The sequence below is a fragment of the Mus pahari genome, chromosome 1 (assembly GCF_900095145.1).
Source record: "Mus pahari chromosome 1, PAHARI_EIJ_v1.1, whole genome shotgun sequence".
NCBI classification, from domain to species: Eukaryota; Metazoa; Chordata; class Mammalia; order Rodentia; family Muridae; genus Mus; species Mus pahari.
This window is the reverse complement of record NC_034590.1, coordinates 122,075,646-122,103,568: the sequence shown is the minus strand read 5'-3', so window position 1 is coordinate 122,103,568 and position 27,923 is coordinate 122,075,646. Positions and strand designations below refer to the sequence as shown.

The 27,923-nt window shown below is 52.5% G+C and overlaps 3 protein-coding genes across 11 annotated transcripts in view; 2 read left to right on the top strand and 1 right to left on the bottom strand.

Moving 5' to 3' along the window:
* Myrf (myelin regulatory factor) overlaps nucleotides 1-18,525 on the top strand; it is a 31,927-nt gene extending 13,402 nt beyond the window's left edge. For 2 of the 5 annotated variants that reach the window (XM_029547723.1, XM_029547715.1), the window contains 24 exons: nucleotides 1,740-1,801; nucleotides 2,596-2,875; nucleotides 3,686-3,936; nucleotides 4,013-4,136; nucleotides 5,846-6,041; nucleotides 7,375-7,451; nucleotides 7,615-7,725; nucleotides 8,116-8,206; nucleotides 8,576-8,776; nucleotides 8,981-9,092; nucleotides 9,537-9,646; nucleotides 10,273-10,433; nucleotides 10,543-10,615; nucleotides 10,874-10,962; nucleotides 11,196-11,264; nucleotides 11,654-11,734; nucleotides 11,902-11,990; nucleotides 12,081-12,248; nucleotides 12,466-12,717; nucleotides 14,335-14,422; nucleotides 14,638-14,712; nucleotides 15,044-15,149; nucleotides 16,139-16,213; nucleotides 16,347-18,471. In XM_029547723.1, the coding sequence (XP_029403583.1) occupies nucleotides 1,740-1,801; nucleotides 2,596-2,875; nucleotides 3,686-3,936; nucleotides 4,013-4,136; nucleotides 5,846-6,041; nucleotides 7,375-7,451; nucleotides 7,615-7,725; nucleotides 8,116-8,206; nucleotides 8,576-8,776; nucleotides 8,981-9,092; nucleotides 9,537-9,646; nucleotides 10,273-10,433; nucleotides 10,543-10,615; nucleotides 10,874-10,962; nucleotides 11,196-11,264; nucleotides 11,654-11,734; nucleotides 11,902-11,990; nucleotides 12,081-12,248; nucleotides 12,466-12,717; nucleotides 14,335-14,422; nucleotides 14,638-14,712; nucleotides 15,044-15,149; nucleotides 16,139-16,213; nucleotides 16,347-16,427 (3,022 nt within the window). In that variant the 3' untranslated portion in view covers nucleotides 16,428-18,471. Of the gene's footprint in view, nucleotides 1-1,739; nucleotides 1,802-2,595; nucleotides 2,876-3,685; nucleotides 3,937-4,012; nucleotides 4,137-5,845; nucleotides 6,042-7,374; nucleotides 7,452-7,614; nucleotides 7,726-8,115; nucleotides 8,207-8,575; nucleotides 8,777-8,980; nucleotides 9,093-9,536; nucleotides 9,647-10,272; nucleotides 10,434-10,542; nucleotides 10,616-10,873; nucleotides 10,963-11,195; nucleotides 11,265-11,653; nucleotides 11,735-11,901; nucleotides 11,991-12,080; nucleotides 12,249-12,465; nucleotides 12,718-14,334; nucleotides 14,423-14,637; nucleotides 14,713-15,043; nucleotides 15,150-16,138; nucleotides 16,214-16,346 lie in introns of all 5 variants that reach the window. The other 3 variants (XM_029547716.1, XM_021205996.1, XM_029547717.1) reach the window with 3 other exon arrangements.
* Nucleotides 18,526-19,033: 508 nt separating this feature from the next.
* Nucleotides 19,034-22,760, bottom strand: Tmem258 (transmembrane protein 258). 2 transcript variants are annotated; one of them, XM_021213966.1, is made up of 4 exons: nucleotides 22,638-22,760; nucleotides 20,344-20,453; nucleotides 19,542-19,678; nucleotides 19,034-19,141 (listed from the first exon to the last, which is right to left on the bottom strand). In XM_021213966.1, the coding sequence occupies exons 1-3, from the start codon at nucleotides 22,638-22,640 to the stop codon at nucleotides 19,552-19,554; spliced, it is 240 nt and encodes a 79-aa protein (XP_021069625.1). In that variant the 5' UTR covers nucleotides 22,641-22,760; the 3' UTR covers nucleotides 19,034-19,141; nucleotides 19,542-19,551. The 2 variants fall into 2 exon arrangements, with proteins under 2 accessions (XP_021069625.1, XP_029402540.1); XM_029546680.1 differs by lacking the exon at nucleotides 22,638-22,760 and adding an exon at nucleotides 22,532-22,627.
* Nucleotides 22,761-22,888: 128 nt separating this feature from the next.
* Nucleotides 22,889-27,363, top strand: Fen1 (flap structure-specific endonuclease 1). Of its 4 annotated transcripts, none has more exons than XM_021195506.2 (2): nucleotides 22,889-23,227; nucleotides 25,408-27,357. In XM_021195506.2, exons 1-2 carry the CDS (start codon nucleotides 22,893-22,895, stop codon nucleotides 26,567-26,569), a joined length of 1,497 nt encoding a protein of 498 aa, XP_021051165.2. In that variant the 5' UTR covers nucleotides 22,889-22,892; the 3' UTR covers nucleotides 26,570-27,357. The 4 variants fall into 4 exon arrangements, with proteins under 4 accessions (XP_021051165.2, XP_021051183.1, XP_021051174.1 ...); XM_021195524.2 differs by having other exon boundaries at nucleotides 22,979-23,109; XM_021195515.2 differs by having other exon boundaries at nucleotides 22,981-23,216; nucleotides 25,408-27,363.
* The last annotated feature ends 560 nt before the right edge of the window (nucleotides 27,364-27,923 follow it).

The window sequence follows — 27,923 nt, the reverse complement described above, 5'->3', positions numbered from 1 at the left end:
CACATGCCCTCCCCCATCCTGGGTGACGAGAGAGGTAGAGATGTGTCACGGGGCTGAGGGTACTGCTCAGTGGTAAAGTACTTTCTAGAGTGTGTAAGGATCTAGATTCTCTCTCTAGCACTATACAAAGTAGAATAATTCACTCCAAACAGGAAATAACAAGAGAGAATATGAAACAGTGCAGGGTCACGTGGGCTGGGACTAGAGGGCGTGAGAGACCTTGACTTATTGGAGGCTCCCAAGAGCACTGTTAGGAGAGGAGGGCTTGGAGCAGGGCAGAGCCGGGTCAGCACAGGGACTGAGGCCATAGCAATGGGTCCTATCCTGTCTGCTTTTCCATATTATCCTTAGATCATTTTGTTTTAGGGTTCCCCCCTCCCCCCTTTTTTTGAGACAGGGTTTCTCTGTGTAGTCCTGGCTGTCTTGGAACTCAGTGTGTAGAACAGACTGGTCTCAAACCTAGAGAGATCGTCCTCTGCATTCCAAGTGCTGGGATTAAAGGTGTACGTCACCACTGACTTAGGCTTAGGGCCACCCAAGAGATCTTCGTGTATGCTAGGCAAGTGCTCGACCACCAAGCTATATCCTGGGGTTTTTTTTTTTTCTTCATGTGTGTGTATGTGTGTTTATTTTTATTAACTTATATTTATTTTATGCTCACTGGTGTTTTTCCTGCACGTATGCTTGTGTGAGGGTGTCAGATCTTAGAGTTACACACAGTTGTGAGCTGTCATGTGCGTGCTGGGAATTGAACCCAGGTCCTCTGGAAGAGTGTCTAGTGCTCTTGACTGCTGAGCCATCTCTCCAGCCTCCCTTGTTTTCACTATTTGAAACTGTGTTTTACTTACTAGCCCAAGCAGGCCTTGAACATGTCTGCATCAGATTCAGGGTCGTGACTCTTGAACCAATTTCAGAGATGTGGTGAGGCCTTCACCAGTAGGGGTGGAGGTGGGAAAGAAGTGGCCAACTTGTCCAGGGATGCAGTATAATTCTACAGTCAGAGAAGGAATGTGTCCATGATGATCCTGAGCCTTTCTGGTGGTCCCGGGGCATAGTGGAGGGGAGCCCCTCTAGAGGTGGAGATGAGAGGGGACCAAATGTTGGGTCTCTGGGCAGCCACAGCCTCTTTCTGGGCAAGTGCATGTTTTGTACAGGACGTGTTGACCTCTGGGCTTGAGTTTGTTCTTTTGCCCGAACGACTGATAAAATAAAACTTGCAAGAAAAAAAAAAAAAAAAAAGCTCAGGCCCAGAAATACTGGCTCCCTGCCCAGTCCACACCTGCCTTTGGCAAGGCAGCTCCTGGTGACCCACTGAACCTCCTCAGACCCAGCCCCCAGGTCCTAGGATTTCCAGGAAGCTGGAAGCTTCGGTGGGTGCTCTAGAGAGGTGGATGCCTAGCTCCTTGTTCTATGGAAGGGGGGGGGTCTTCCAATCCCAGTGCCACGACCGCAGACCTGGCCACTGGCCCACAAATACCCATTATTAGGTCTGGAGATCCAGGACAGGATCTTGAAGTCCTTCGCCTGCGATTAAACCCTGGAACCTGCCAGGGTTCTAGACTAGGTGGGCAAAGATACCCTGGGGTGGATGTGAGACCTCAATGGCCCCAGTCTCTGGCATGGGATGGGGGAGGTGGTGTCTTTGCAACCTTGCCCACCAGAGGAGCTGCCTGGCCTGAGGGTTGGACCTGGGGGTTCAGCTGCTGGCCCAACCTTTTCCCTCCTCCGGCCCCCTGCAGCACACTGCCAGACTCGCCCCCAGACTCAGGCTCTGAGGCCTACTCCCCTCAGCAGGTGAATGGTGAGTCCAGCGGGCAGCGCCACCCTCCCCCCCTCTGGGTTTGGGCAAATGGTTGGTGCAGCCTTATCAGGGAGAAAGGGAGGAGGGAGGGAGGGGGCCAGCGGCTGCCCAACGGATCAGATTATCGCTGGTCAAATATTCCTCGGCGCTGGCTATTGTTCCCCAATGGGCGGGTGGGGAGCCCGGTCCTGCCTCAGAATAAGTGTCCCTGCTGGTGATGCCACCGTCTGGCCCCCCTGCGCCATCATGGACGCGCCCTTTGGCGGTAAGTGGACAGCTGAGGAAGACGGCTGCTGGGCCCACCTTTGTGGGGTGCCGAGGGGCTCCGTGGCCCCCGTGTGGCCACGAGTAGAATGATCGTGGGCCCACTGAAGAGGGGTCAAGAGTTCTGTTTATCCTACCAAAACATCCCTGGAATGCTTCCTGAGGAACAAAGAGAGAGCTGCAGCCCCCTCAGGCTGGGGGATTGGCCCCTGGAACTGGGAGCTGCTGGAGGGAGGAGGCGGGGTGGGGGACTGGGCTGGGGTCTTCAGGCGGGAGACTCTTCAGGCTTCAAAGGAGTTAGACACCGGGGAATCTTCTGAGGGGCTTCGCCCAAACAGCCTAGAGAAGAGAACTGGCTAGACTAGGGGAGCCTCTCTCCCAGAGCCGTGCTTCACTGCTCAGGCTTTAGCTGGCTGCCCGGTCTCTCCACCCAGCCTCTGGCATGACTCAGGAGCGCACGGAAGCAGGAGACTGCCCAGGGAGATTGGGGGAGGCGGGCCTCTGACTCCTGTCCCCTTTCTCTTCCTCAGACCCCCATCTTCTGCGTACCATAACCCCAGAGACTCTGTGCCACGTGGGAGTTCCTTCCCGCCTGGAGCACCCGCCCCCACCTCCAACCCACCTGCCAGGCCCACCACCGCCGCCGCCTCCCCCACCTCACTACCCTGTCCTGCAACGGGACCTCTACATGAAGGCTGAGCCCCCTGTACCCCCTTATGCTGCCATGGGGCCGGGTCTGGTGCCCCCCGAGCTCCACCACACCCAGCAGACCCAGGTGCTACACCAGCTGCTGCAACAGCATGGAGCTGAGTAAGGCTTGGGTAGAGCCTCCTTGGAAGGAAGGTGGGGTGGGAGTCAGGGCATCAAGAGTAGGGGGGAGCGGGGTGACCCGAGAGAAAAGCAGGCCCTACAGGAACGATGCTTTGAGGGCAGCTGATTGGTGACGGCTACCTCATTCACAGATGGGTAAACTCAAGTTCTAAGAAAGGAAAATAGTTTCCCCAGGTACTAGATTAGGTAAAGGCAGAGCCAAGACTTGAACCTGGAACTTAACACAGACTGCAATGCTTTTCCGCCCACTTATTGAAATCCTTAGGGGTTTGTTTGTTTGTTTGTTGTTGTTTTTAAAGATTTTATTTTATGTATATGAGTACACTATTGCTGTCTTCGGACACACCAGAAGAGGGCATCAGATCCCATTACAGATGGTTGTGAGCCACCATGTGGTTGCTGGGAATTGAACTCAGGACCCTTGGAAGAGCAGTCAGTGCTCTCAACCGCTGAGCCATCTCTCCAGCTCCGTGAAATCCTTAGGTTTCTAAGAATGACAGTTGCAGGACGCCCTGGGTAACACAATGCTCTGCAGAGGCACATGCTAAGCAAGTGTGACCCCTGCCTACCTCCACAGGGGTAAGACTGTGGCAAAGACAAAGAATGGGAACGCTGAGTGACAGGGTAGAGTACAGGGGAGGTACCTGAGGACTTCCTGCAGGAAGTATCTTCCTGGCTGGGCACTGCCTTCTAAAATGGGGCTGAGGGAGACGGGTGGGCACTGCATAGAAGAGGGCTCTGGGAGAGAAAACCATCCCTCATGTCACTCGCCTCTGCCCCGCCCCCCAGGCTCCCTCCACACCCCTCTAAGAAGAGGAAGCACTCTGAATCGCCCCCCAACACCCTCAATGCCCAAATGCTGAATGGAATGATCAAGCAGGAACCTGGGACTGTCACAGCCTTGCCCCCACACCCTGCCAGAGCCCCATCTCCTCCATGGCCTTCTCAAGGACCACTGTCACCTGGCACTGGATCCTTGCCCCTCAGCATCGCCCGAGCCCAGACTCCACCCTGGCACCCGCCAGGTGCCCCCTCCCCAGGTAGGTGACTGACTGACCTTTGATGATGGAGACTGGAGCCCTGGGCCTAGATCTCACCAGTGTTCCTTCCCTCCAGGCCTCCTGCAGGACAGTGACAGCCTCAGTGGCTCCTATTTGGACCCCAACTACCAATCCATCAAATGGCAGCCGCATCAGCAGAACAAGTGGGCGACCCTGTATGATGCTAACTACAAGGAGCTGTGAGTGACCTGTGCCACCTAGCCACCTCGTCTGGGACAGCTCAGGACCCCACTGAGCTCCTGGGTCAGGGCCTGGAAGGAAAAGAATCCCGTTTGACAGAAGAATCAACAAGCTCAGGGAAGGATCGGGCCCAGGGTTCAGGCTCTGGGGCCTCTGGTCAGCCCAAGTCTCTCTTAAAGTTATAGTACCTTCCAGGGAGGGGTGTGGGAGCCAAGTCAGGAAGAAGTGGGCGGAGGCGTGTTTTCTGGCCCTTCCTTCACATTCTCCTACATTCCAGGAAGGTAGCCTGAAGTTTAACATAAGCTGGACCCTTAAAGCAGCCCCCTCCCTGTGGAGGGAGGAGGGGCAGGGGGAGCTGAGGTGTGGCTGCCCAGGCTGTTCCTGGTCCTTCTTCAGTACGGCATGGATCTAGCTTCCCAGGCCTAGTGGGGACCACTCACTCCCCTTTCTCCCCTAGAAGGCCACTGGGTGTCTCAGGGTGACTCCCCCCTAGTGGACTTCGGACTTAACCAAGAATGAGCTAGGTGAGGCTGGGGACCTCTCATCAGGAGAGTGGCTAAGACAGGCAACCTGAAGTGGGTACCCTGAGCTGTGGAATGTCTATCTAGTACCTCCCGGGGAGGGGTGGGGTGGGGTGGGATGCCCAGTTGTGGTCGCAGCTGAAGGGATGAAGAGGGCATTTATGGGATCCAGTCCCTATGGTCTGGAGAGAGAGCCCTCTGTTCACACCTCCATAATCCCTTGGGCACCTTGCTATCTCCCCACTTAGGCCCCAAAGCCAGAGAGCTAGCAGCAGAGTTCTGCAGTGTGACCCAGGAATTTTCTGGTACTTTCTTAGGTCAGACAGATGGGTGGGCCCTGTAAGGGAAGAATGAATGAGACCAGACCTTCCCTTGGAACTTGCTCTTGAGTGGGGAAGCATTCTCCCTGTCTAGCTTTCTGTGGGTGTGCTCAACGGGGTACCTCTAATGCACGGTGACCCGGCAGGGCACCTTTAATACATGGTGACCCAGGGGGTACCTACTTCCCCTCGCCCAGGGGAGAATGAGACAAGTCATAAGTCAACAAGAGCTCTCTTTACTGCCTCTGGAGGTGCCCTAAAGGTTCCAGACACTGTCTCAGTGACAGATGGCCAGCTTCAGCTGTTCCTGAGGGGGGAGGTCAGAAACCAGAAGTACTCCCCTGTCTCTGGGGCAGTTGGGGGAGTCAGAATGAGGGCACTGGGGGGGGGGCTTGAGCAAGGAGGTGGGCCAGGTTGGGTCAGGGTGGGCCCAAGGCAGAGCTGGCTCCTGGTTCCACCGTTTCCATGGCAACCAGCTGTCAGGCACAATGAGACTCTACAGATGCAGGTCCTCTCACCCCATCTCTCACGAGGGAGGGGGCTTCAAGGAGTGTGTGGGAAGTGGTTAAGGGTACTAAGGAATGGCAAAGGCCCTCCTCTGAAGCCCTCACTTATTGTGGGACTTCAGAATCTTGTCTTGCTTCCTTCATCCCAGCACAGAACAATGGGAGGCCCCAGGCACATAGGGGAAATCCTGTGCAGCTCCTCTTATAGGCTTATTGACCATACTTGGAATAGATACCGATCCCTTGCTGGTTTGGGGGTTTTGGGGGGTATAGCATAAGTAATGTAGAAGGAAACACTATTCCACCTTCAGCCTGGGGGACTGCCGGTGAGTCTCCCGCCCTTTCCCCTTCCCACCTTCAGGCCTATGCTCACCTATCGTGTGGACGCCGACAAGGGCTTCAACTTTTCCGTGGGCGACGATGCTTTTGTGTGTCAGAAGAAGAACCACTTCCAGGTGACCGTGTACATCGGCATGCTGGGGGAGCCCAAGTATGTCAAGACACCGGAAGGCCTCAAGCCCCTGGACTGCTTCTATCTGAAGCTGCATGGAGTGAAGGCAAGTTCGGGGTTAGCCTTGGAAGGGAGAGCAATGGCAGGGAGAGCAATGGCAGGGAGAGCAGGAGGTCCAGGAAACTCTAGGAAGCGAGTCATGAGGGGGGGACACCCCACAGCTGTGTTCCATGGCCACCCCACCCTTCTTCTAGTGCCTGCCACCTAGATGTGGGGTTACTCAGACCACAGCACTTTCCTCATGTGCTGCTTCCCTCTCTACCTCACGTCCTAATACTGTGGTGTCTCCAATCCAGGAGCCACCCTCTCCTGGCCCTCTCACAGATACCTCAGCTCTCAGACCCAAAACAAACTCCCTGCTTCTGTTCCTCTCCGCTGCCCCACCTCAGGATCCTGGCTTCTCAAGCTAGATACCTAAAGGCCCTCCTACCCTCAGCTTGTCATACACTTGGCTCTGTGTGGAGGCTCTGGAGTAGCCCTTGCCTCCTCTCCTCGGCCAGAGTCACCCCCATCCCATGTCTGAATGTTCAATCAGCTTCTATTCTGCCCCCAACCCCCATAACACACGTGGTTGCAGAACACCCCTTCCTCTTAAGACTCCGGTGTCTTCCCAGCAAAGCCACCATGCCTTCTAGTTGCACCTACAGGGGCCTTAGAAATCCAGCCATTCACTACAACCCTGTGTGTGCTGTGTCCCACTTTTGCAATCCCTGAGATGCCCTCCTAGGGTCCCATCCCAGCACCCTATCCTATTTCTCTTGTCCTGCTCCATTCTGATGCCCTTCTGAGAAACCTGCCCTGAGGCACCCTTTGTGACTGAGGGAATCCATAGCACGGCCTTGGGAGCTCAGGAGCTCCCTGGGGACAAGGCCAGGTCTGTCTGATTTCTTCACAGAATGGGTCTCACATGTTGGCATGGCTTAGCCAGTCAGTGTTTCTGAAGAGATGAGAGGCTGTGGGTATGTGAGACTGTCTGAGGTACACTGTGTGTGTGTGTGTGTGTGTGTGTGTGTGTGTGTGTGTGTGTGTGTGTTATAGGCTGGCTACAAGTGAGAAGAGTGTGCAGGTATGGGTATAGTCATAGGCTAACTGGAAAATGTGGGCATGTATGGATGGAGAAGTTAGGTAGTCAGATGATACTGTAATGTGACATCACGGAGGTGACCACAATCACCATGCAGAAGTAGGGGAAGCAACGAACTGTTCACTCAGCAAAGGCTATGTGTATGCCCTTGCGAGTGTGGGGTGTGGATGTGGAGGCCCCATGAGTTTGTGAGGAAGTGAGGTAGAATTATGCTGTGGACCAGGGTGAGGGGATGAAGGAGGAAGACTGGGTGGGGAACCTTGTCCTGAGGTGCCCTCGGCCCATTCCTCTCTAGCTAGAGGCCCTGAACCAGTCTATCAACATTGAGCAGTCACAGTCAGACAGAAGCAAGAGGCCCTTCAACCCCGTCACGTGAGTATCCAGCGCTGTGGGGTGGTGCCTGGAAGGGCCCATCTTAGAACTAACTGGCTTGGGGGCCGGGGAGGCAAGCAGGTACTCACAGCGCCCTTCGCCTGCAGTCGCTCTGCAGAACGGTTCCTGGCAGCCTCCTGAGCACTCTGCCCATTCTCTGTAGGGTCAATCTTCCCCCTGAGCAGGTCACAAAGGTGACAGTGGGGCGGCTCCATTTCAGTGAGACCACTGCCAACAACATGCGCAAGAAGGGCAAGCCCAACCCTGACCAGAGGTGAGCAGGCCGACCCAGCCCCAGGACCCCTCCCTCCCCGCTTCTGAGGAGCAGGGTCTAAAAGGGGCCTCCAGGGAGCATGCCAGTTCCAAGTCCACAGATGTCCTGCTTCCCAGAGGAGGGACCTGAGGTTCAAAATATTTGGCAGATTTAGGGACTCAGGCACAGAAGACTGGCTTTTGAGCTCAAAAACAGTTCTGGAGCTCCTAATGGTGGACCTAGGGAGGAATTCTGCCCCCTAGTGGAGGCTCATGTTTCTCTGTGGGATACTGTGATAACTCCACGTCCTGGGGGTGTGATGACAGAGTGGGGCTAGGTACCCCGACATCTGGGCCAGGGAGGATGGCTAGGAGCACCTCTGAGTGTTACTGAGTCCCCGGTGTATCCCAGGTATTTCATGCTGGTGGTGGCCCTCCAGGCACATGCACAGAACCAGAACTACACACTGGCAGCCCAGATCTCAGAGCGTATCATTGTGCGGGTAAGAGTCGTCTCTCCCCAGGGGCAGTGTCCTCCCCCTCCCCCAAGCTAGAAGAAAGAGCTACAGGATAAATACTGTGGAACTGGGTTGGGTTGCCGTGCAGCTCTTGCTGGACAGTGGCTGCGTGGCCTTGGGCTTTGTCATCCTGTCTAGGCCTCAGGGCCTTCTTTGCTGTAAAGCGTGAAGGTGGATCACACCTAGTAGCCTCCTGGGTCCCACAAGTGACTCAGGGTTGTCACAATGGACGGTTTATTGGACATGGTGGGGTAAGGAGACTTGACTGGTCTAGGTGTTCCTGGGGTTCCCCTTTTCTCGGGGCCCTAAAGTTTGCCCTAACCCCAAGACTGATCCAGACCCAACTTGCCGCAGGCCTCTAACCCAGGCCAGTTTGAAAGTGACAGTGACGTGCTGTGGCAACGGGCGCAGCTGCCAGATACGGTCTTCCACCATGGCCGCGTGGGCATCAACACCGACCGGCCAGATGAAGCATTGGTTGTTCATGGCAATGTAAAGGTCATGGGGTCTCTCATGCACCCTTCCGATCTGCGGGCTAAGGAGCACGTGCAGGAGGTAGGGACAAAGTCCTGGCTGAGGGACAGTGCTGTGGGTGATGAGTAGGGCCTCTGGGAAGGACCAGGACGCCAGGGTAGGGGTGGGGAGGCTGGCTTTGTGCTTCTGGATCAGGGTCTCCCTTCTGCACTGCGGCCCTTGAGGCCTGCTCTGCATGACTGCAGGAGGGAAGGAGGGTTCAGTCTTGGCCCTGTCCCCTGGTAGGTGGACACCACTGAGCAGCTGAAGAGGATCTCTCGGATGCGGCTGGTACACTACAGATACAAGCCCGAGTTCGCTGCTAGCGCGGGCATTGAAGCCACTGCACCAGAGACAGGTAGAGATGTCCCTGTGTCCCTAAGCTCTGGCCAGTCTGTCCTATCTCCTGGAACCTGTTCCTAGAAATTCCTGCGTTGACCTTTGGAGCTCTACCCTCTGAAATATTGACCCTTTGGGGTCCTGCACCTCTGCTATTGGGATATCATTCCAAGGTCCTTGAATCCCTACCCCTGGACATCCTAAGAGTCACTTGGCCTCGTCTTTATCACATAGCATTTAGAGATTCTGCACTCTCTTAGAACCCCATCTCTCTCTCCGAGATTCCCCTAGGATCCTACCCATCCAACACATCCCACATCTTGAGCCTGGGAACTTCTAAGCGATGAACAGTTATCTGAGAAAGTCCTACTCCAGAACTCCTTAAAACTCAATGCTCAGGCACTTCTCCAGAAAGCTATGAGCAGGACCCCCAACCACACACCCTTGGCTTGTCCCTCCCTAGGTGTCATCGCCCAGGAAGTGAAGGAGATCCTGCCTGAAGCTGTGAAGGACACAGGGGATGTAGTCTTTGCCAATGGGAAAACCATAGAGAACTTCCTTGTAGTGAATAAGGTCAGTTATGGGGAACAGAATGAGGCTCTGGGTCAGAGGGCCTGGCCAGCTGGTAGCCTTGGCTGGTAGATGGAAGGGACAGCTTTCCTAGTACCTCGAAGAATTCCTCCCCACCATACAGGAAGGGGGCCAGTGTTAAAGATGGAGAGGCACACTAACGACTGGAGCTGCCTGGTACAGGACAAGGCAAATCCCACTGAGGTTGCTCTCCCACTCCCCATCAATTAAAAGAGGGTAGCAAGATGTGTCATCTTGATGTCTCAAGGCTCAAAGATGTGGTTTATTATGAAGGTGACATTTGTATTTAGTGACACGAACCTTGTATACATGTACTTAGAAACATCATGTGACATATTTTTCCCTACTCGAGGGAGTAAGTCCAAGGGATGGAGCTCTGACTTGAGGGAGGCAAGACTGTGTGTAAGTATATACTTAGCCTAGATGGGGGGGGGGCAGCAGACATGCTGTGTGAATCAGAATTTAGCTAGAGCAGAGGCCACCCTCAGGCAGGACCATTTCTAGGGCCTCCGTTGGCTGTGGAGAATGGGGATTCTGCTCCCGCCCCAATCCAGCAAGCTTCTTGGGCCAATCTACGGTGCCCTCAAGGCTGTTGTTGCCCGGGACAGGAGCGAATCTTCATGGAGAATGTGGGGGCTGTGAAGGAGTTATGCAAACTGACAGACAACCTAGAGACTCGCATTGACGAGTTGGAGCGATGGAGCCACAAGCTGGCCAAGCTGCGGCGCCTTGACAGCCTCAAGTCAACTGGCAGCTCAGGCGCTTTCAGGTGTGGGATTGGGGGAGGGGAGGCAGAAGGGGGGAGGGGAGGTGGAAGGGGGTGGGGCAGGAGAGACCTCCTTCTGGAAAGCAACCTGATCCTTGTCCTCTTACTGCAGCCATGCAGGGAGCCAGTTTAGCAGGGCAGGCAGTGTCCCCCACAAAAAGAGGCCTCCTAAACTGGCCAATAAGGTGAGGCTGTACAGGGGTGGGGGGCTTCCTGGTCTCTTATGGCCTTCCTTTCCTAGCTTGCACCACTCCAACCTCACTGACTCCAGCTCTAACCCCTCCCTTCTCCCCTCTTGACCTTGTAGCCCTTCCAGCCCTCTTCTGCTTCCTCTCCCTCAGACCATGGGGATGGGATGGAGGTGGAGGTGGGGATGGGGATTGAGCAAGGAAGTAGGCATCCTAAGTCCATCATCTTCTGTGTTCTTTCCTCTTGGTTCCCAGTCATCACCAGTGGTCCCAGACCAGGCTTGCATCAGTCAGCGTTTCCTGCAGGGAACTATCATTGCTCTGGTGGTGGTCATGGCCTTCAGGTGACTTGTCCTTTTAGGTTCTGGGGAGGCTGGTTTAGAGAAGAGAGCTACCCAGTGAGTCAGATGTGACTGGGGTCCAGGCTGGGCTGGGGATCAAGCAGCCGAGGTCAGGGAAGGTGGGCTGCCTAGTCCGTCCCCCTCCAGGGTCTGGGAAGGCCACGGAGCCTGCCATAGAGAAACAGTGTTGGGTGGTGGCTTGCATTCAGACAGTGACACTTTTCTGTGGCTCCCAGCGTGGTGTCTATGTCCACACTGTATGTGCTGAGCCTGCGCTCTGAAGAGGACCTGGTGGATGCTGATGGGTATGTCCGTGGAGATGGAGCTATTGTTGAGCCCTCAGACCCGGTGGGACTGATGGAGGGTGGCTTGGGTCAGAGGAGCCAGGGAAGCTCGCTCTCAGGGGGCTCAGCCTTAGGCTTATGGCCTATTACAGCCTGATGAGATGGTGGTGGTGGGTCTCCTGGATGGTGAGTGCTTTCTACAGGCCCCTTCTGGGCCTGCTCAGTATTCCTTCAGTAGCTGTCTGGAGGGCACTTGTAGGAAGGGGGGCAGTGCAGGGAAGGAAGACCAGAGCAGGATCTTTTGGCTCTGTCACTGTCACACCCCAGTTCCTGGGGTTACCTCTGACTGTGTCTTTTTCTCTCTCCTTCCCTGTGTCTGTTTCCCTTCTGGTCTTTCTGTTGTCTCCTAGCTCTCTTGCTGTGTCCACTTCCTGTCTTCTGGCCCTGCTTCGGCCCCAGCACCCTGGGGGGAGTGAGGCCATGTGCCCATGGTATGTCTAACCAAGCATCCCTCCCCACCTCCTGCTATACCCTTCTTCCTGCCTTTGCTCCTCATTCCTCCTCTCCACCAGCTCCTGCCCACCCCTGCTTCTCTGGGACTCCCAGACCCAGCTCCGAGGCTCCCCCAGTGCCTCTGAGCTCACCCACCCTTTCTTAGCAGGTCCAGCCAGAGCTTTGGGACCACACAGCTCCGACAGTCCTCCAGGACCACCGGACTACCAGGCACACAGCCCTCTTTGCTGCTGGGTGCGTGTGTGGAGGGATAGGGTGGGGCCGGTGGCTGGGTGTGAGGCTCGAGTGTCCTCCTCCAGCTCATCGAGCATCTGGCTTCCTCAGTTACCAATTCAGCCTCCGGTCCAGCTCTCCGTGCCTTGGACCTGTGCTCCAGCCAGCCCTGCCCCATCGTCTGCTGCTCTCCTCCTATCTCCAGTCCTGCTATAGATCCTGCCCTTGGCCCCACTCTTACTCCTACTCCAAGCCCCAGCTCTAACCCCAAGCACTCAGGTATGGATGTTTTGGGGGTAGGGCCAGGGTAGGCAGGGGTGTTTGGTACTATTTTTATCCAGAGAATGGCCCCAGAGAGAAGGCAGGAGGGACTCCTGGTTTAGAAGTTTGAGGTGTCACCCCCACAGGAACCAGAAAACACACGAAAGCTCACAGAACCCCGGGACAGGAGGCATCTGGCTTCTTTTTTCTTAGCTATCTTTGCTTCTGTCTGTAGGCCCCGGCCAGATGGCCCCACTACCAGTCACCAACATCAGAGCCAAATCCTGGGGCATCTCAGCTAATGGCATCAGCTATTCCAAGCATCCCAAGAGCCTGGAACCTCTAGCCAGTCCTGTGGTCCCCTTTCCTGGAGGGCAGAGCAAGACCAAGAACAGCCCCAGCTTCAATCTCCAAAGTCGTGCCCGCAGAGGAGCCCCGCCACCCAGCCCAAGCCCTGCTCAATTCACACAGACCCAGGGCCAGCTAGGTACTTGACTCTCAACACTTCACAGCCCGGCCTATCCAGGCCCATTGTCCAGGGCCTTTTTCAGCCCCGTCACATGGCTTCCTGGGCACAGAATTGTTAGTCAGCAGACATTAGGAATCGGGCCTCACATAGATCATGTCATTTAATCCTTACAACTTGGCAGGGGAGAGAACTCAGAAGGTAAGGCACTTGCTTTGAAAGCACAAAGGCCAGAATGTGTCAGGCATGGTGGCCTACACTTGCAATTCCAGTGGTAGCAAGATGGAGGTGGAGACAGGCAGATTCCTTGGGCTCCGTGGACGGCTAGCCTAGCCTGCTTGATCAAGCTCCAGCTAATGAGAGACCTCGTCTCAGACAAAAGGAGGAAAGCTCTGTTGCCATGGCTCAGAAGAGGAACTGGAGACTTAGTGAAGGGTCACAGAGCCAGCCCATCAGCCATCCAGCTAGAATTCTGTCCCTAGTTTGCCAAATTCCAGATTACATTTACTTCCCTCTCTGTCAGGGTGGGAAAGGTGATGGACTAGGACCTCAACCTCAAGTCTTTGCTTTCTACCAAGATAGAACTTTTTTGTTTTTAGCATAGATGTGTTTTTTCCCCCCAGGTTGACTTGTTTGTGTGCTCTGGCCTCCTGGTAGCTGTAGCTGTAGCCAGTGTCTCTATGCTGAGACGTGGGCTTTCTGTGGCTTAGCAAAGAGAAACCTAGAAAGTGTGGTTTGTCCAGACAGATGATCAAGCTGGTGGGGCAACTCCAAGAGGTGAAAGCTTGCCTCAGCCCCATGGGCGCTTGAGATAAGCATAGTTCCACCTGAGTGTGTACAGGTGAAGACACCTCAGAGAGTGACGGATCCCCAGGAATAGGGAGGGAACATAGTCTAGGAGGACCAAGGAAGGAGGCAACCAGCGCAGGCTTCCCAGAAGAGGTGACACTGAGCCATCTTTGAAAGACATCTTGGGGGTGGGGGTGTTTGCCTAAGAAGAAAGCCATCCTATCTGTATCGGGTAGCTTCACAGGGTGTTCTGGGTGCTGCTGCAGACCCTGAGGTTTGTACCTTAAAGAGCTGAAAATGTACCAGGTTAAGCCAATGTTGAGAGGCTGGTGACCACAGCTCCCCATTTCCGGGGTGAAGGACTAGGCGGCAGCAGGCCTGAGGTAGTGAGATGAACATGTAACCTCATCTCCCAACTCCACGTTACACCTCAGCTGTGAGCTGGCTCGTGACAGCCACATGCTGGGGGCCGCCCCAGCTGTGTGTTCTGTTCTTCTACCCTTTCATGGCTGTTTTCTGCTGCCACGGTGACAATTGTCAAGGTCAGGGCTGGGAAAGAAATGTGTGTGGTCAGGAGCAGAGGCCTGAGAATGGGTTCCTGTACGTTGCTGGCCGGAGAAAGACCTCCGCTTGCTTTTGAGTGTCTTGGTTTTATGAAAGAGGCAGCTCTCAGGCTTGTGAGAACTAGCTGGTCCTAGAGCTGCCGGGAGAGGGGTGTGGTATGGTCCTGTTGTGAGGGTCTGGAGAGAAGAATCCTTGCTTACACTGAGGTGTGAAAGTCCCAAGTGTGATGTCATTTGGCATCTACCTTTCCCCTTCTCACTTCCCCAACAGCCTCTCTTCTTCCAGACCCAGCACCGTCCCTGACTGCCATCCAGCTGCTGGAGAACTCCATGCCTATCACTTCTCAGTACTGTGTGCCAGAAGATGCTTGCAGGTACAGTGGGCTCCCTCTTGTCACTGCAAGGAGTGCAGTGAGTCAGGTGCCATGAGTCCAAACCATTTGGATGCTCAGATCTTGGCCCTCTGGGGAGGAACTTTTCCCGTAAGTCTGGGCACTCCTTTTCCCCACTTCCTCGGGCTTCAGTATAGCATGAGGCTGAGGGAGACCGGCAAAGTGGCCTTGCTTAGGTACCATCTTTGCCCCTTTAGGCTTGGAAACGTCACCTACCACATCCCTGTCAGCAGCAACACACCACTGCACCTCAGCCTGACCCTGCAGATGAAGTGAGTGCTGGTGGGTGGGTGGGTGGGGTGACCATGTGGAAGCCCTTAGAAAAGTGAAAGCTAAGTGCTTACTAAATTTATTACCTGCAAGGTCCAGGCTGCCTAGAGGACTGGAGGTGACACTGCAGCTTAGGATTCAGTGGCTATAAGACCCTGCCTCATGGAGACTCCATGGGACCATGGGAGAGTTTTCCTCCATCCCAAGCCCTGGACTATTCTATGTGGTCCTCAGGCTGCGAAGATACAGCTTGTCTCGGGTGGGGCTGGGCTGGATGGGACAAGGACATGGGGGAGCTACAGCTACTCAAATGGGAACCCACCTATTCCCTAGTTCCTCCACCCCTGTGTCCGTGGTACTGTGCAGCCTGACATCAAAGGAAGAGCCCTGTGAGGAGGGAGGCTTTTTGCAGAGGTTCCACCCCCATCAGGACACCCAGGTAGGGGCAGGTGGGAAGCTGTGGGCTGCCCAGGTCTCAGACCTTCCTCTTGTCTGGATAGTGGTCACCAAATGCTGGGAAGCAGAGTACAAGCATGTCTGCTGGGACACAGACAGCTGGGCTCCTGTGTCTGGGGGAGGGGTGTGCACACGTCAGTCTTCACTCATCCATTCTGATAGGTATCTGCATCCCCTGTGACAGTGCTCAGGGAGGAGGGTTTATGAGGGCTGATCTGGGATGAGCATGGTGCCCACTGCAGGCAGAGCTGAGCTCCCCACCCCACTCCCCAGCCCTCAGGGCAGGCGAGTGATTGACAGATGGGTTAGAAGAGCCCCGGGCTCCAGGTGGAAGGCCAGCTTGGGGTTCTGTTGCTCATGGTGATTTCTGCTCACTTGTTTGTTCAAGTATCTGTTGAGACCTCTTGTCTCTTTCCCTGTGCTTCCAAGACCCTGTTCTCCAAGGAGGAAGAGAAGACAGGCATAAAATACCTTGAGCAGAGGAAGGAGGAGTTCGGGATCATAAGGGAGGAGACTCATGGCCTTATAGGAAGGGATGGTTAAGGACAGAGGGACAGCCAAGCCAGTGAGTCACTTTTAGCTGTGGTGCTCTGCCCACACCCACACAACAGAGGCCAAGTCAAAGCCTAAGCTAAGGCAGGTAAGCTGTATGTCGCTGTCCACCCTCACACTCTGCAGCCACACAGTGACAGAGAGCCGTAAAGACCTGCATTTGAACCCAGTTCTGCCATATATGCATTTGGAAAGAGGCAAGGGACTGCAGATGGTAGCAGCACCTCTGCTTGCATCGCACTGTGGTCATGGGCACGGTTAATGAGACACTCACACAGCCTAGAGCATAAGGAGCTACAAGACAAAGGGAGGCCTCAGCTCGGGAAGGCAGTCTGCAGAGGGTGGCTACCCCTGCTCTCAAAGTGCAGCGTGCTGGTTAGGACAAGGCTGCCCTGACCTCTGTCTTCCCTGTCTCTCTAGGGCACCTCTCATCAGTGGCCAGTAACCATCCTGTCCTTCCGTGAATTCACTTACCACTTCCGGGTGACACTGCTGGTGAGCACACAGGCCCATAGAGGCTGAGGGCACGTCTATGCAGTGTGGGGCTTGGGAGAGGAATAAGGGCTCTGCAAAGCATGGTAGGGCTTGGGGCACCCACCTTACCCATCTTCATTCCCCTTTCATATAGGGTCAGGCCAACTGCAGCTCCGAGGCCATGGTTCAGCCAGCCACAGACTACTACTTCCACTTCTACCGCCTGTGTGACTGAGCTGCCTCCTGAGGCAGTGCCACAGCCGGGACTGGAGTCCCTGGGCCCTCGACACTGGATACAAATGTGTTACACTGGAGCCTGCTGCAGGCCAGCTCTCTGCTCTTCACTGCTTCCCTTGATCGGGGAGACTGGAAGTCCTTACACTGGAGTTGCTGGGCCAACTGGTCACCCTCACACAGCACAGAGGGGGCTAGAGGGAAGTGCCTCCTGGGTCTTCCTTCTAGTCATCTCCTTGGGGCAGCACAGGACCACTTCATGGCTGGCTGGTTATGGTCCCTGGAGGGCTGATTTGCCCACGTTCACTCTCCTTGCCTTCCCCTTCTGAGTTGTGGTAGAGTGAAGACCCATGGGGGTTGGACCCAGACCTCTGACACCTGGCTGGACCCCATGAGTCCATGCAGAGTCAATAACTCTCACCCTTTATGCTGTTCCCAGGAGGGACAGCTTGGTAGTAACTTTCTGGGGTTTGACTGTTACACTAGATATGGATTTCTAAGCTTTAAGTATGGTTGTTTCAGGAGAGTTTTCCCTGGGAGAGCTTAGGTCCTAAGGATTTCTGAGGTAGTCAGGGCTAGCCCCGGATGGCTGGAGAAGCTGACCTTGTGCCTTAAGTCTACTAGTGCCTGATGGAGTCACCCTCATAGTGCTGAACCAGTGGGGCTGATGGGCCAGGTCAGCCTTGGACCCTTGATCCTGGAGGACCCTGGAAGGGGTGGTTCCCTGTGAGCTCCCAAGATCTATGTTCCTGGGAGTTTCCCAAACTCATGATGGAGTTGGTGACAAGAGCAGAGGAGCAGGAATCCCTGCAAGCTGTAGACTGGTTTCCACTGGAGGGTGAATGCAGATATTTTTTATTAATGATATACTTACTAAATGCACTTAAACCAGGCACCAAGGAGTAGGACAGAACTGGGAAGCTGAGTATGGAGAGACACCAGTACACAGGACTCATGGCTCAGGCCCATGCTCCTCCCACCCCCAAGAGGAGTGGTGAGTTTGAGTTTGGAGGTTTTATTCAAGTGATAGCTTCAGCATTTCTTGGTAGCACCTACAGCATTCTGATCACATGCAGGCTCCTGGAAGGAATGTGTCAATCATTTAGCCGCATGTCCACAGGTTCAGCAGTGCCAAAGGGTACTGCTCTGACCTTGTGGTATTCTGACCCTTTGGAAACCAGGCCCTGCTTTTTCCAGCCTCCCATTCTGAGCTCTAAATGGAAGGCCTTTCTATAGGGGAGCTAAGTTTGGGAAGCCTATAAACTGTGGGTCCTGCCAAGGATCTCTAAGCACTTATCCTCAGGATAGGAAAATAGCAGGGACGCCTTGCCCCCACGATTTCTCCCTAACTTGGCTCCATTCTGCCATAGGAATCACAACTCCCCACATCAGGCCATGCTTGCCTAAGACCTTGTTCTGTTCTCCCACAAGGACGTCCATCCCACAGTACCTTAAGATTGCCCGGCCTCGCTGCTCTAGCGGCATGCTGGTGCTCCCTTACTACAGGGGCAAGTGTTCTTGGATTGTGGCCCCTCAGTCCTTAACTGGAAAGTGACCCTCTTCTAACCCCTGGAGTCCATCTGGACAGAGCCAGACTGAGGCCCCTGGCAACTGCCTGTTTGCATGCCTGGGAAGAGGTCCTCAGTGTGAGTTGGGGTCAAACTTGGGCTCCAAGCTGCTTGAGGGGGTCAACCTTGGACCAAAGTTGCCTTAAGCCCCAAGTATAAAAGGGCTTAGGGGAAGGTGTAAGGGCCACAGGCTGGAAGCTGACAGCCTAGCAGGCACTCCCTTCCTCTCTTCCTTCTGCTGTGTTCCTATAGCCACTGGGCTAATCTCCCCCTTACTTTAGGCTGTATATAGCCCCCCCAACACAGATCCCTGCCCATGCTGTTCCCCTTAGCAGCTTGCGTGTTCATAGAGCGTTTCCCCTCTTGCTAACTCCCCATTTTCTCTGTGAGCTCTGACTCCTATTTATCATATACTCACTCTGACCCTGAGGAAGGCAGAGAGGTGCCACTTGGCCTACTTGCTTCCTGTCCCCAAAACAGTCCTTTTCTTACATATATAAATAAATGTATAAATACTGCTTTGTATCTGCACTTGCCTCTGGCATCTTCTTGAGATTGTTCTGGTGGGAGCCGTCTCAGAGCAAGGTGACTAGAATCTGGTTCTGAGGGACCTGGAACTCCTTGCCACCACACGAAAGGACGAGAGCTACTCCCTATCTTTACGCCCCTCACCCCTGGACTTGGGTTGACCACACACACACACACACACACACACACACACACACACACACACACACACACGTCCAAAAACCTTCCCCATGCACCTGTCACTGCCCACCTAGAAAGAGCCCATCTAAGGGAACAGGCTGGGCCTAGGGGACCACAGCCCAACAACACAGAAGTAGGCATGGACCTTTCCTATCCACAGGTAAGCCTTAAACTAATGACAATATGACACTGCTACATAGCCCTTGCCCTCACGGGGAGGACACAAAATTTCTAGTATCAGGCACTGGTGAAAGGCGGCTAGGAAGTAGAAAAGGTAGGACTTCAACAATCAAGGAAACCCCAGTTCCCTCCCCTCAGAATGGACATGATGCAGGCCTATCACACATCTGCCTTTATTGTAAACAGCAGGCGGGACACGTAGCAATGGTAAAAAATTAATTTACAAAAGCAGAGACTTGGTGAGCTGCCTGGTGGGTACCTGGAAGAGAGCAGAATTAAGAATGAGTCTGATGTCCTTTCACATTCCGTCCCTGTAACCTGAGGCCCCTTGAGCCAACAGGAATGATCACTGAGGGTGGGTCACCAGAACTGACGTCAGTGACCAGTTCGGTGTATTATCTGTTTTAAGTCCCAGTTCCTTTACAAGTCATCTGTGTATGACTTCAAAGAATGCAGATATAAAACCATAGTAGCCTTTACCCACATCCCTACCAAGTACACCCCAAAGCTTGAGTGAGCGCTTGAGTACATGGAGAACTCAGAATGGACACACTAGGTCACACTTGGCTCAAATCCTCATCTTGCATGGAGAGAGAGGACCCGCTGATATGGCTCTATGAGGCTTCTTCAGACATGCACCATCTTGTCACAGCTCTTACCCTTGGAGACTCATACGTAGATGCCAACCCAGAGCAGGAGGAAGAGGACTCCAAAGCCCATGAAGAGTGAGGCCACCAAGGAGATGAGGAGCTCTTTGTAAATATCGCGTGTATACTTGGTAGAGGTGACCTCGTAACTAGGTAGGACTGCTAAGGAGAAGCAAAGATGGACTACAGTGCAGGAGCTGTCTCTGAACACCCCGCACAGGGAAGCATAGGCTAAGGGATTCCTGGGAGGCTTGTCTGGCTTGATGCAGCCAGGCAGAGGGGACCAAGACATGGCATGGACTCTGGTGCCCCACACCGTACCTCTGACATCCACAAGGGAAAAAGCAGCACTCAGGCCAATCACCTCTAGTCATGTATGGCTCATGTCATGCATGGCTCATGGTACAGCTGGGACTAGGTGCCAGACTCCTGACATGTGAGCACATCCTTGTTCACATCACCTTTCTGCTGGGTGGAGTGGTATATTCCTGCGATCTGCACTCTCCAGAGGCAGATGGACCCCATGAGTTTGACATCAACCATGCCTACACAGTGAGACCCTCTCTCAAAACAAGGCCAAACCAAACCCCCAAATACCAATGAACTACCTTTTGAACCTCAATTCAAAAAGTAAACTGAGTTAATTTGAAGTTGGAAAACAAGGCCATGGCTTGCCCTTGGGCAGCACCGGCCTCCTCCTAACTCACTTTGTCTCAATCCAGCCTCAAAGGAAAAAAGTAGCAGCTATCCAATGTGGTTTCTCTCTCGGTTCCATGGTCACTAATTCTGCCCCCTGGCAGCAAGTAAAGGATACACGAAGAACCAGGCAGTGAAGAACATGCCAATGGCCAGAAGTACCACAGTCAGGTGAGGGAAGACAGCCGGGTTCACTGGGCTGGTATACCTACTCATGGCTTCGAGCTCCTAAGGAAGAAAGCAGGTTAATCTCAGTTTCAATCTGGGGAAACCTTGGAGCAGATGTGTACTGCTGAGAATTCCTTCAAGTGAGTCACTATGGAAATAACAACCATTTTGGCTGTGTGTGTTAAACTGTATTACCTTTATTTACTCTGTGTGTATGTGTGTGTTTAGGTACCAATGAGTGCATTTTGAGTGTAATTTGTCAGAGGACAAATTACAAGAATTGGTTTTCTCCTTCCACCATGTGGGTCCTGGGGACTGACCCCAAGTCACCAGGCTTGAAAGCAGGTGCATTTACCTGCAGGTCATTCCGCATCCCCTTTCCTGCTTTCTTTATAAATTTGGGTAGAGGTTAGAGGACAACTTTCTGAAAGACACCTTCTGCCATGCTTGAGGCAAGGTCTCTCTTGGTTTTTGGTCACTGTAACATGCATTTCAGGTTAGCTAGCCCTAAGGCTTCTGGATGTTTCTCCTTCGTCCATTTTCCATCTTGCGGTGTGTGAGTTCTGGGATTACATCTGGCTTTTTGTTTGTTTGTTTGTTTTTGAGACAGGGTTTCTCTGGGTAGCTTTGACTGTCGTAGAACTCACTCTGTAGATCAGGTTGGCCTCAAACGCACAGAGATCTGACTGCCTCTGCCTTCTGAATGCTGGGATTAAAGGCATGCACCACCATCACCTGGCCACATCTGGATTTTAAGAAGTAATGTGGGTTCTAGGATCCAACTCCAGCCATCAGGCTTGTTCACCAAACCCTTTGCCCATAAGCCATCTCCTACTCCTACACCACATCTTAAAAGTAGGGATGTGGCAGGCATTTGTGGTAGAGCATTTGCCTAGTGTGCATGAAGTCTTAAGTGAGATCCCCAGCACTGGGAAATAAAACAAACAACAATAACAACAAAGAATGGCAGCAGCTACTTTCAGTGAGATAAGAGCAGCTAAGAGTCAAGAGGCTCAGGCGTACAAAGGGATAGAGGATAATGGCTCTTAGGGGTTTCTAGCTAATGATCACTATGTAGGTCATGGATCTGCCTGGGGGAAGACACCTAAAGAAAGAGCTTTCCCACAATTTCCACTGCTTTTGGATCTGTGTCCAGACTCTTAAGCTGTTAATTTGTACAGGAAGCCAGAGCCTAGACTAGTACAGACAGCTCTAATTCAGGAGTACTGTTTATCATTGCCTTAGGAGGGTGCCACTGGGATCTCCTGGCAGAAGACAATTGGGGGTAATTCTGGCCCTACTGAATCATCAGTCTGAGTTAAGTAGTTATAACACTATTTGTGTCACAGAGCTGATGCATGACTGGAGAAAGATGAATGTTGACACATCTAGTTTACTGCCCGGCATGGAGTAACTGCTCAATAGGTACTTGTTTCCTTCCTAAAGTTGCAGAGAAGACGATGAGATAATCCCTGTGAAAGGGTTGTAAACGTAAAGTTCTGTACAAATGTTAACTTCCATTGTCACTTTCTACCCAATGTTTCTAAAGTCCAGAACATAACAACTCCAGAGAAGTAGACTGAGCCCATTGTTCTAAGAGACACAGGAGTTCAATTCAGTAAACAATTATGTCCCCCTTACCCCCCTAAAAGAGCCAAGGACAATCGCTTCCATTTATGGAACCTCCAAATGCAGGCCCAGTGTTTGGCAACAGGAATACAAAGACGAATAGACATCATCCCAGAAATAGATGCACGTCAGATGGTGGTCACTAGGAGGCGTGGCAGATTAAAAGAAGTCCAGGAAACGTGGCAAGAGGTGTGTACAGACTAGGAGCTCCCAAAAGACAGATAAGTACCTATGAGAGTTATAAGTGTTTTACCAGGAAATAATATTCATACAAGGGCCTTGCGGGATAAGTAAGATTTCAGCAAGGGAATCCTTCCTAGAGATAACTGATCATAAGAAAGAGAAATAAAAGCGCGAAGGTTTTCAAAGTGCACCCTGTGACCTTTAGACTTATAATCAACAACATCATAAGCACATTGTGATGGCAAGCTCAGCCTGAGGAATACATGGTAAGGGGCTTGCTTTCCCGTCCCTAACTCAAACTAGAGTTTCAGCGGCGTCCCACCCACCGGGCACTCCATACTGAGGCCTTCGCGGAAGAACGCGGTGAGGACCGGGCACACAAGAGCCCTAGGTCCTGGCTCACAGCGCTGTCAGTAACTCCCACCATCTCACCATTTTGCCCCGCACAGGATAAACCACCGATCCGCCACCGGAAGAACACGTCGGCAGGAGCAAGCGCACTGAGCAACAGGAACAGGATGTGGTCCCTTGCGCGAGGCATTGTGGGACTTGTAGTCCCATGTTTTCAGGAGTAACGGGAACTAGAACTATACGGACCTGCTGTGAGTAGCATGGGGTCGGACTGTGGGAAAGGGCGGTGTCAAGTTTAGGTTTTAATTCATTTTTTTCCGGGAAAGAATGCCCACTATGAAAGCTGCTATCGGACCTGGCGGGGCCTACACTACATTTCCCAGGAGGCTGTTCGCGCCTGGCAGATCACGTGACGGGAGCGCGGGCTTTGGAAGGCGGCGAAGCTGGGAAGAGATCGGCTCGACACTGAAAGAACGGTCTCGGGGACTGTCCAGAGAACGCTGTGGACTCCAAACCACTGCTAGCTGCTTAAGCCTCGTGCACTCGAGACGGGGTGAGGTCTCGCGGAAGCGTGTCTCAGAGCGGCGAGAGCCGCGGGAACAGCCCCGGGCAGCCCCGGGCTTGGGCCATTCGCTCTGCTCCGAACATCCCTCTTCGCCGGTAGGAAGAAGGTGATACCCTCCTTCCAGTGAGGACTCAGAGACCAGAGCGTGTTCATCCTAGGGCCCTTGTGAGGAGTATGGAGCGGGGAAGTTTGTGCCTTTAACGAAATGGGTTCATGCTCTGCTCACAACGAGAGACAGTGTGCTTTCTTGTATTTCTGGCTGAGGCTGGTGTTGGAAAAGTCCCAAGGAGATTTCTGGTGAAGGGAAGTCTGGAAGATTCTGCGGAATAGTGGGGCCCAGTTAATACGGTGATTGATCAGTAGGCCTCTGGGGAGTGGGGAGCAGGGGAACTAGGTATGTTTTTATCCTGCCTGCAGCCATTTCATCTAAGGCTTTGCTATCTGGAAGGTCCTGTGGAGGCGGGACTGAGACTATCAGGGTAGAACAGGTTTCCCTCTGTGTGACATGATGGGTGGTAATATCCTGTATTCATTCTAGCAACGTAGTAAGTGAGGGGTGAACCATATGGTTGACCAGGGAACAAGGCACGGGCATCTGGTGTTTTGGTTGACCGGTTCTGCAAGGCAGAAATGGTTATCATTCTTATTTAACAACTCAGAAGTGACTTGTGTTACACAGTCTTGAAGATGTAGAGCACTTGCTAGCACGAGTGAGGGCTCTCGCTCAGTCCCCATTGTTATACCCACACACAGAACACCAGATTCAAGGATGAGTTTTTTATTTGATTTCTGGTCTGAGGATTCAACATGGATTGCCTTCTCACATGCTAGGCAAGCCACTGTACCAGTGAGGGCTACAGTCTTTAGCCCTAAGACTGAGTTTTTGCTGCTTGTATTCTTAGAGGAACTACAGTAATGCGTACCAGGAAGAAGTAAGAAAGGAGGGCAGGAAGAAGACCCAGCTGAGCCAATGAGAGAGGCAGGCCTTTTCACTAGGCTTCCGTACTGTACAAGTAATGTGTGCTGAGGCGTTTGTAGTCAGGAAGGGAACTATACAGGGTCACTTGGGCTTCAGAAAAGACACAGTGAAGGAAGACTGGGAACAAATTAGAACGATTGACAGGACTTTCTTATGGTGTGGACACACAAACATTGGGCGAGCAAGATAACCTTAATAAATTGCATGTTAGAAAATCCTTTTATTGTACATTTAACACATTAATATAACTTGACTGACACAATGCAGATATTTTTGTTTAAGATGGATTCTCTTTCCCAACTTAATTTTCTGTTTTTGAGACAGGGTCTCAACTGTGTAATCCTGGCTGGCCTGGGACTTGCTATGTAGACTAGGCTGGCCTTGAACTCAGAGATCCACTTGCCTGTGCCTTCTAGGTGCTGGGATTAAAGGCATTCACCATTACTCACAACTAATTTTTTTGTCCCCCCCCCCTTTTTTTGAAATTTTTCTTGAAAGTCTATTTAAAGAAAAATAATTAGATAAAAGGAAAATTAATGTTTTAATTGGAAGAGCCAAAAATTGTGAGGGTAGTTTTGGAAATGCTTCCCTAGGAGTAATTTGATGGAAGTACAACAGAAGTGCAGTCTTGGGCCGTGTGAATCCAGCATGCCAGCCCTCAATTCAGGATCTGTAGGAAGTCATGGCATTCACGTTTCAGACTTAGAGGGGGGAAGAGAGTATAAAGAGGAGGACTTAAAACTCCGCTGGCATCCTGATAAAAACAGAACCTCGGGTGCTAAGGGAGATGGGAAGGGAAGAGTAGCATCAGTGAGGTGGCCACCTGGTCCTCATGCAGAGGTGTACTCCTCAGGTCTGCTGCATCGGTTAGACATCTGTGGAGAAACAATAAATCAGACCTAGTCATATTCACATAGCCAGAACTTACCTGCTCCTAAGGGCTCATGTCTGCCTTAATGATTTCAGGACCCTTCAAGCTGAGCCAAGCACTCTTGCCTTCTATGATCTTTAATGCAGATTAAAGTTGAAGATGTGTGACAGATGGTGCCATTGCGTTATTCAGAGCCCTTAAGTTGTTCAAGAACACCCCAGATCTCATTCCTGAAGCACCCAGAGCAGCTTCTGACTCTCAGGAGGAGAGCGGTGGATCTGTTCACCTTTGCCTCTTCTGCTCTGCTGGCTTGGAGTCCTGCTGTGTTTCATGTTAAATTTGATGAAACATGAGATTGGTGAATGTTGCAATTTACAACTTTTGTTCCTTTTGTATCCTCCAAGTTTTTCCTCTTACTCTTCTTTCTTTGTTTCAGCCATTGCTTCTGTGTTACCATGGGAATTCAAGGCCTTGCCAAACTAATTGCTGATGTGGCCCCCAGTGCCATCCGTGAGAATGACATCAAGAGCTACTTTGGTCGCAAAGTGGCCATCGATGCCTCCATGAGCATCTACCAGTTCCTGATAGCTGTTCGTCAGGGTGGGGATGTGCTGCAGAACGAGGAGGGTGAGACCACCAGCCACCTGATGGGCATGTTCTACCGTACCATCCGCATGATGGAGAATGGCATCAAGCCTGTGTATGTCTTTGACGGCAAACCACCACAGCTGAAGTCAGGCGAGCTGGCCAAGCGCAGTGAGAGGCGTGCCGAGGCTGAGAAGCAGCTGCAGCAGGCTCAGGAGGCTGGGATGGAGGAGGAGGTGGAGAAGTTCACCAAGCGGCTCGTGAAGGTCACCAAGCAACACAATGATGAGTGCAAACACCTGCTGAGCCTCATGGGCATCCCGTACCTTGATGCACCCAGTGAGGCAGAGGCCAGCTGTGCTGCCCTGGCGAAAGCTGGCAAAGTCTATGCTGCGGCCACAGAGGACATGGACTGCCTCACTTTTGGCAGCCCTGTGCTAATGCGACACTTAACTGCCAGTGAGGCCAAGAAGCTGCCCATCCAAGAGTTCCACCTGAGCCGCGTCCTGCAGGAGCTGGGTCTGAACCAGGAGCAGTTTGTGGATCTGTGCATCCTGCTGGGTAGCGACTACTGCGAGAGTATCCGTGGCATTGGGCCCAAGAGGGCTGTGGATCTCATCCAGAAACATAAAAGCATCGAGGAGATCGTGAGGCGGCTGGACCCCAGCAAGTACCCTGTTCCAGAGAACTGGCTCCACAAGGAAGCCCAGCAGCTCTTCCTGGAGCCGGAAGTACTGGACCCAGAGTCTGTGGAGCTGAAGTGGAGCGAGCCAAATGAAGAAGAGTTGGTCAAATTTATGTGTGGTGAAAAGCAGTTTTCTGAGGAGCGAATTCGCAGTGGGGTCAAGCGGCTGAGTAAGAGCCGCCAGGGCAGCACCCAGGGACGCCTAGATGATTTCTTCAAGGTGACGGGCTCACTCTCCTCAGCTAAGCGCAAGGAGCCAGAACCCAAGGGGCCTGCTAAGAAGAAAGCAAAGGCTGGGGGAGCAGGGAAGTTCAGAAGGGGAAAATAAATATGTCCTTCCCTTCCACTGTCCCTTGACTCCAGGATATCTGTTTTGTACCCTCAGCTAGAGCGCATCTCTCTTGTCCCTCATCTTGAGGAGACTTTATTGCTTCCCAGAACTGCCCTTCAGAGCTTTCCCTCTCTTGACCCTGTGGCAGGAAGGCCATGGCTCTGCTTTTTCTCATTTTTAGCTCAGAAAAGATGTCAGGTTCAAACCACTTCTCAGGTTAATGGACACTGTAACCATTGTTCTGTGCAACTGCTAGCAATGTTTTAAGGAAGAAGAAGATAAAGCAGGGGGAGAGGATGGAGATAGTTTCCCAGCTGGCCAGCTGGTGGAGGAGAGGTGACTAGAACATGACTGACTACTGCTCTTTCTAAGTTCACTGTGCCCTGAAAGATGGCCTGGGATTTGCTGATGAAAGAACTGCAAAGAGACAAGCAGAGAGGATTCTGGCTGACAACAGATTTAGTACTGACCAGCTGATTTTGTGGGCAGAAATTTGAACTTGCTGCCCACTGAGTCCAGTGGTTGTGCAGGGAGTGAGATGGCAGAGTTTAAGTTTTGGTTTGTAGTTTTCTGTCTTTGTCTTTCCCCTCTCCAGTGTTGGGGATTGAACCCAGGGCAAAGGCATTATGTGAGCCACTGACCTGTGGCTCCAAGTGATGTTCTGAAGGCCTTTCTGAGGCAATTAATTGAATTGAGGTTTTGGGAGAAGAAACTGTTGTTCATAGGCTATTTCTATTTTAAAAGATGTGAAGAGAAAATAAAAAACAATAAAATGATAAAAGTGACCAGAATGTGTCTTTCTGAATGTTTGAAAACACCCCGAGTGCCTTAGTTTCCTGTAGAATAAATATAATGATCTCCTTTCCCCCTCTAAAATCCCCAACAGCCTGGGAATGCCCCGGTAAAAGGTGGTTTGTTTAGGACTGACCACAAGGTGGCGCAGTGCCCATGTAATGTGGCCACAGCAGCTGTGGTGGCACCAGCCTTTTGTACTTAGTTTGAATAGCTTAACTGGATTTCACACATTCCACTGTCTGTGAGATAAAGGAGTCCTCTGGAACAGTCTCATAGTTTAGATAAACTATCTTATAACATCCAGGCAGTTTGGTAGGCCACTTGATAAACACTTGGCATTCAGAAACCTTGTTCCTCCAGGTGGTAGTGGTGCACACCTTAGTCCCATTCCCATCGCTCAGGTGGTAGAGGCAGGTCAATCTCCAAGTTCAAGGTCACCCTGGTCTACAGAGCAAGTTCCAGGACAGCCAGGGCTATACAAATCCTGTCTCCACAAACCTATAAAACAAGAAGGTAAATAAAAGAAGCCTTGTTCTTTTTTTTTTTTTTTTTTTTT

Bases quoted from the DNA above. Each gene is read 5' to 3' on its own strand.
- Tmem258 (XM_029546680.1), bottom strand. The intron at 19,679-20,343 runs GTATCCTTTACT...AGTCCTACCTAG, and splicing joins TTCACTGCCTGGTTCTTCGT to TTACGAGGTCACCTCTACCA.
- Fen1 (XM_021195506.2), top strand. From the start codon at position 22,893: ATGAAAGCTGCTATCGGACCTGGCGGGGCCTACACTACATTTCCCAGG. The intron at 23,228-25,407 runs GTGATACCCTCC...TCTTTGTTTCAG, and splicing joins TCTTCGCCGGTAGGAAGAAG to CCATTGCTTCTGTGTTACCA.